The sequence below is a fragment of the Benincasa hispida genome, chromosome 7, assembly GCF_027475165.1.
Source record: "Benincasa hispida cultivar pf3 chromosome 7, pf3_genome.v1.1, whole genome shotgun sequence".
NCBI lineage: Eukaryota > Viridiplantae > Streptophyta > Magnoliopsida > Cucurbitales > Cucurbitaceae > Benincasa > Benincasa hispida.
Window position 1 is genome coordinate 23,836,064 of NC_143484.1, and position 7,425 is coordinate 23,843,488.

Genomic DNA, 7,425 nt, shown 5'->3' on the forward strand with positions numbered 1-7,425 from the left:
ATAAGTGCAAAACTAAAATTGTAGAAAGTTGATGGTAGTGCAAGCGCACCGTCAAATTATAATATAGTAAAACGATTAAGAGATCGAGTGTCGTCCTATGAGGAAATGGTTTGACTCTTTTAGCTATTCAGAGATCTTTCTAACTTTATTTAGGAGACCGAACTGTAATGAGAATCTAACTAATCTAATCCTAAATAGCAAGAAAAGATAAACAGGGATGAAACTAGACAAAAACACGTTCTAGGGTATGATTTCATTAAACGGATTAACCAAATTAATTACTTTGACCTTAGATTAATTCATGCAAATTATAGATCTAGGAGTCTTTTATCCAGATATTCTCTCTCGTGCTCAACCCTTTCTAATGATTAACCATCGACCCGAATCTCTTCTATCGCTTGACTAGCCATAGCATTAAGTTCCTCCGTCAACAATCTTTGTTAATCTCCTATCATTCTCGTGCATACTCGATTAACAGTTTAACACGCTAGATCCAACTCAATACCTTCTCTCTCGAGAAAGACATTAAGTAAAGAACATTCAATTAGTGATCAAATAATCAAAAGCATTATGAACAAACATGCTAAAATAATTATGTATAAATTCAATCCAAGAAGCAACTAATTCAGTTTTCACAATCCATAAAACTAAATCAACACCCTAGAAACAAAAATCAGTCACTTATGGTTACAACACAAACATAGACCATTCATGAGGTTTCCTAATGCAAAGAACATAAAATAAAAGAGGGAAGAAATTGCAAGTCGTGTTTTTGACTCTCATCCTCGAATCCGGAATTGCAACTCAACAAACTCTTCAAATTTTTGTTCCTTTGAAGCTCCGAGATGCCGCCTCTTTCCAGAATTACGCTCCCCATGGAAGCCTCACTGAAATATTGCTTTATGCTTTCAAAATAGCCCTAAGTGCCTCTTCGAATCAAATTGGCCAAAAGCTGCTTATATAGATAACAGTCGCAGCATTGCAACGCTCCAATGTAGCGTTGCAACGCTAACGGTAATTTCATTATTACTAATCGTAGCATCTCAATGCTGCAAGCAGCGTTGCAATGTTGCTCTGTCTGCCTTGCAATGTCACGGGGCAACATTGCAATGCTTATTCAACGCTGCCTTACCTCCGATTTTTGAATTTTCTTTCTTTTTTCTCCATTGATCAATGTCCTAGGTCAAAAATTTGACCTTCTTGGGGATATTTTGGTCATTAATATTCCAAAATTTCTTGTTCTCATCCAATTGCTCGATTTCCTACAATCAAACAATAAAAGCATCAAAGATATCAAATTAAGCATAAAACTAACTAAATTCTCAGCCCAGAAAACACACTTTTTGGATGCATTTCAAAAGTCTCCAAATTGTCTTAAATATCTTCTCTAGAAGATGAAAAGTTTAATTCTTATGTTGATTAGGTTTGATATCACGTTTTTCCATACAATATACACTTGAGAACATTTTCTTCACAAAATCTACACACTTTTTGACCTCCATACCATCTTCCAAACTATAGGACTTTTCTCATGCCATCTTCATGTCATTCTCTTCCTGCCTTATTGAACTAACATTATATATAAATTTGAGTTCAAAATTATTTGTCGATTCTTGTGAATTTACTGACTTTTGAAGATGTAGTGTGAAAGCCTCTTGAATCTTCTTTGCTTTGCTTCTTGTAATTGCTCCTTGGGATACATGTAATGGTTCAATTGTTGGATTTACATATGCAATGTGGTTGCGATTCTATTTATACATTCTTTCATCACAAGGTTGAGGGGATGGAAAAGGAGATCAAGGAAATGGAGAGGTTTTCTTTATCTTTTTTCTTCTTCTATGTTCCATCCTATTTTTTAGTCTTTAGCATTAATTTTTGGGTAGTAATTTTATTTTGGATGAAGCTCAATCTTGTCATCATCATCCAAGTAATTTGTAAGAACCCACTTGATTTTTCTTGGATAAAAATTAAATAAAAGTTTTAGTTTAAAAGTAAGAGTGAAAGAGATGGATATTGAATTAGGAGTCAAGGGCAAAAAAGGGGAAATCAATTATGTGAAGGGTAAATTTTTCCTTTCCAATTCTTTTTAAAAGTAAAAATTGAAAATTGAAATTTGGAAAGTAAAAACTAAATTAAAAAGGAGAGAAACTAAAAAAAAATAATAATTAATGCATTAAAAATAGAAAGTAAATAAAAAAGTAGATTTAACAAGAAAAGTGCAACCAAAATTTTATTTATCATTGAGGTTAGTTTTCTAGTTTAGGAGTAGTATTCTAATGTAAATTTGTGGAAACTGAATTTATATGATTAATTACATTGTGATTTCTTGCTTCTTAAAACTTTGCTTTAATTTGATTTGCATTTGTGAATAGATGAACTCCCTAGACATCGATGTGTCTTTAGTTAGAGATTTTAACTGGAAATTTATCTCCATCTTTCGTCTCGACTTAATTGTCATAGTAGTAAGGTTAAATCTGTGTGTGTTAGAGATATAGGCTATCCATAGATCTTTCATGCATGCTCAACTTAGGTTCAAAGATAAACCTATTAATTAATTCGACTGGATAATTGGTTAATCGTCACAATGGAACTCTTAATCTTAATGCAAATGTTGAAACCTATATGAATGCTATCAAACCCAGTAGGATGAAAGCATTTAGGTTAATTAGCACATTAGCCTTAGTTAATAGTTTGAGGCCGCTTGCTCAGGTTGTTCAACAAGTTGGTAGTATGCTACGCAAACATGTTGGTTGAGTTGAGTAAGTTGATATTTGCTTGCCAATCAAATGTATGCTTAATCTTGAGATTCAACGATCAAATTGCATCAGATACCACCTACTCATAGACTCGACAATCCAATTTAAGATTACATTTACCATTTATTCTTTATTCTCTGCACTTTTTCTCTATCCACGCAATCCACCCTCCCCTCCCCCTCCCCTCCCCTCCCCAAATTCACCACTTTGATTAGGAAATTGGCTTAGTAAAACAAATTTAGCACTTCCTTACAAATTGACCCGATCTTGCTACTTGTACTATTCAGTAGTATAGTTAGTTTAGATCGATAATTATAAATGTTATTTGATGGTCGGGAAGGACTTCATGACGAGTCCCATTTGGCTACTATTTTTAAGACAAGAAAACCAAACAGAACAACCACCATACGATAGCAGAAACACGGAAAACAACCAAAAATAAAGACATCACCTTCAGTATCAGTATCAACCCAAAGCAAAGTAGAGTCAGAAATAACCAATCCAAACATAAACAGAGACACAAAGAAAAAAAAAAACAAACAAACACATGAATCTCTGCCTTTGTTTGACTTAAAAAACAATTAACACAAAAATACAATCGGTTCAAACCATTAGAAATTTCAGCCTTTCCACCAGATGTCGAAGCAACTTCTACTCCAATAGCAGATAACCACATGATGTGTAACAAAGCATCAATCTCAACCTTTCTCTCAGTACACTTGTGAATTTGTAAACTCAACTCCCCAGATTCAGAAGTCAATAATTGCATAATGCATTGGCCAAGCTAAGAGGACACAACGGGCTCTTCTCCCTGAAACATAACATCCTCAAGACCTTTAGAGATGTTGAAAAGACTATCTGGAACATGATGTCCCTGAAATTGTTTGTAAATGAAGGTGAGCAAAGAGGGAGCAAATCTTGGGTGTTGCTTGGCAGTAAGAAGATCAAGCTTTTGAGCCAAAGAAATGCCCCATAGTTTAATTGAGCAGAGGTGCCTATTTGATACAACGGACTTGCTAGGGCAGTAGAGATACCAGTCGTGTGAGATGAAAGGCACTAGTTGGGTATGTCGATCTTATAGAGAATAATATATTTAACGCTCAATTCAGCAGCCAACAAAAGGGAGAGAACAAAATTCGAAATCAGACACTGGAGAGGAAATGAAATTCGAAACTCAAATGCTTGAGAGAAATGAACAAAAAGGAGAGGTGAACGGTCAGAACAAAAATGAAATGACATGCATTTACAATCGAGGGCAAAATGAGTATTTTACACTTGAAAGAGTATATATCTCTATACTATCTAGAAGGGTTACGGGAAAATGTTTGATCTCTCTTTTTGCTCCTTTTGATAGATGGTTATAGGAATATATTATGTAATTTTATATTTAAAATTATTAAATAATTTTTTTTTTTTTAAAGGTATTGTAATTAAAATGTGGGATGGGGAAATCAAACCTCTAGCCTCGAGACTTTTTGTAATTGTTTTTTTAGCATCAAACGTGAATGATATTAAATAATTTTAAAAAATTAGTATCATGTGAAGAATTGCAATTAAGGTTTAGGATTTATGTATAAAAAAAAAGAAATAATATTAGAAACAATAAAATAAAATAAAATTTTAGTTTAAAATAAAGTTTGAAATTAAAAGATAATCCTATGATTCAAATCTAAATTAAAAATATTTTTTTACTATGTGAATTATCACAAAATAAAAACATTAATAAAATTAAAAAGATAATCAAATCATCTAGTTGCAAATAAATAAATAAACAAAGATTAAGTCGCTTTACCTCATTCACAGCTTTCTGTAGGTCAAGATCAACAAGATTGGTTAGGTGGCTGGAACTTGACAGATCCGCTCGAATGAATAACACAACGAATTGAATGATGAATGATCAGAAAGGGTTGGACCTCCCTTGATTGATTGAGGGCTCTACTTCTCTTCCCGAGCTCATGGACTCTGTTTATGGAGAGTATTGAGCGAATCGACTACACAGAACAATCAAGCTCGAATTTTTCTAGATGGAAGGGAAGAATGTGGACAAATGGAACCAAAGAGTAACTCTCCCTGCTTAGCGCGGGCTACATTGGACTCCTACCCCTAGATCATGAAGAAGATGTCCCCTGCACCAGATCGAAATCTCCATACTGTGGGTCAAAAAATTGTCTTTTTTTTTTAATTTAGAGAGGATTATCATGAAATTAAAAAAAAAAATAAAAATCTTTTTTGAAATTAACAAGATTAATAAAATCATCTAAAATAAATAAATAAAAAGATTTTTTAAACTAAGATCATTATCACAAATTTTAAAAAAAGAATGAAAAATTTTAAACTAAAATTTAAAATTAAGAGGATATATAAATCAAAATTAAAAAAATACATATTTTTAAAAAACCAAAGGAGGGTAATAACGAAAATTTGAAAATAAATATTTTTAAATTTAAATTAAAAGATAATCAAATCATTCAAATAAAAACAAAAAACAATTATTTTTAACTAAGAGACAAATATCATAAAATTTTAAAAGACTTAATTTTATGAAAAAATAAATTAACCAACGTATCTTTTATTACAAATTTTTCTTAAATTATTCAAGTATTTTATTTTCTAAAAGAGGCCACTTTGATAAGAGTGTTTGGTCTGGGCAATTTTCTTTTACATATCTACAAGGTTTGACTTGATGTATTAATTAATTAAAGATCCTTTCAAATAAAATTTAGAAGAAAAAGAAAAAGGAAAAAAGAACTCAGCCCCCTTTGACAAGAAATCCAGTTCCTCTTCCTTCAATTATCTCCTTATTCTTCAAGAAATCGGTTCTTCATCTTCTTCCTTATATATAAATTCCTTCCTCAAATCATTAATCCTTCAAAAATCACTCCCATGGCGTCGATTAATCGTTCTCCAATTCTCATCTTCATCCTTCTCCAATTGTTCCTCTCCCAAACCCTAGCTCGAAAGCCCCACCTTATCGATTTCCGATCCCCAAATCTCTACCCGGAAGGCCTCGTATGGGATAATTCCGCCCAGCATTTCGTCGTCGGCTCACTCCACCACCGCACTCTCGTCTCTGTCTCCGACGCCGGCGTCGCCGAAACCCTAATCCACGATCCCACCCTCCCCGAAAACGTCTCGATCTTAGGCCTTGCCATTGATTCAGTCAACAATCGCCTCCTAGCCGCCGTCCACGCCGCCCCACCTCTCCCGGAATTCAACGCCCTCGCCGCTTACGACCTCCGATCCCGCCGTCGCATCTCCCTTACTTCTCTCCCTTCCAATGGAACCTCCAGTCGACGCCCCGTCGCGAACGCCGTTGCGGTCGACTTCAAGGGTAACGCCTTCGTTACGAACTCCGCCGGAAACTTCATCTGGAGGGTCGATAAAGGCGGATCGGCGTCGATCTTCTCAAAATCAGCGAGTTACAATTCTTATCCCGCAACTCCGAACGAAGTCTACTCGTCGTCAGGGCTAAACGGTGCCGTTTATGTGAGCAAAGGGTACCTTCTGGTGGTGCAATCAAACACCGGAAAGATGTATAAAGTCGACGCCGACGACGGCACGGCGAGGCTGGTTTTGCTGAACAAAGAACTGAAAGGGGCGGACGGGATAGCGGCGAGGAGAGACGGCGTCGTTTTGGTTGTCTGTTACAGAAAGCTGTGGTTCTTGAAGAGTGAGGATAGTTGGGGGGAGGGGGTGGTTTATGACGAAATTGACCTTGATGAAGAAAAGTTTGCTACCGCTGTAACTGTGGGGAATGAGGGGAGAGTGTATGTGTTGAATGGGTATGTGAATGAGGGGTTAAATGGTAATTTGGGGAGGGAGATGTTTGGGATTGAGGAAATGAGGTCTACCAAAGAGAGTGAAGAAGAAAGAGTTTGGATATATCTATTGATTGGCTTTGGATTGGCTTATTTTTTGTTTTGGAGATTTCAAATGAAGCAACTCATAGGCAATATGGATAAGAAAACTACTTGATTTTTTTCCCTCTCTTTTTTAAGGTTTTTATTTATCCAATCATGAATAACACTCTTGATTTCTTGTAATCTTCTTTTTCTTTGTTTTATTTATTTAGTTTCTCTTTTATAACATCGACTTTTTTTGATGAAGTTATAATGTAATCAATTGAGCTATGTACATATTGAAGAGTGGAGGGAGGTCAATGATATAAATTAGTTGAGTTATATTTATGTTCAAGTTCGAAGGCAAATATTGCAATTTTTTTAGAGATAATAATATAGAGTGAGAGTCCAAGAGATTTTTTTTAGATTGACTTCTCTGTTAGAGATATATGTTTTAACAAGTTGAGTTATACTGAAATCGATGAAAAACATAATACATTTGATGTGATATAAAAGATGCATTTACCTAAAATTAGTCAAATTTATTTAATTAAATAATCTGTTAGAATAGTTGAAATGAGCAATGCGCCAGTCTCTCTCGTAAAACTCTAATCGCTACCAATCTCCTTGATTTGGTGCTTTGTGTGGGCCAGTTTTGCTATCAAGTTTGTCCTCGGTTTGGAGTTGCTCTTTCGAGGCTTTTATGGGTTTCGCTCATCGTGGGTTTGAGAGGGTCTAGAAGCATATGTCAGTGGGGCTGAGTGGAGATTTTTTTTTCTTCTGTTGTTGATTGGTTTTGATGGCTATGGGTAGGCATTGCTCTTCAGGTA

General features: G+C 34.9%; 1 protein-coding gene across 1 annotated transcript; it reads left to right on the plus strand.

Moving 5' to 3' along the window:
* Positions 1-3,194: 3,194 nt before the first annotated feature.
* LOC120082174 (NHL domain-containing protein) lies at positions 3,195-6,799 on the plus strand. Its single transcript, XM_039037427.2, has one exon. It carries the CDS (start codon positions 5,640-5,642, stop codon positions 6,729-6,731), a length of 1,092 nt encoding a protein of 363 aa, XP_038893355.1. The 5' UTR covers positions 3,195-5,639; the 3' UTR covers positions 6,732-6,799.
* Positions 6,800-7,425: the final 626 nt, after the last annotated feature.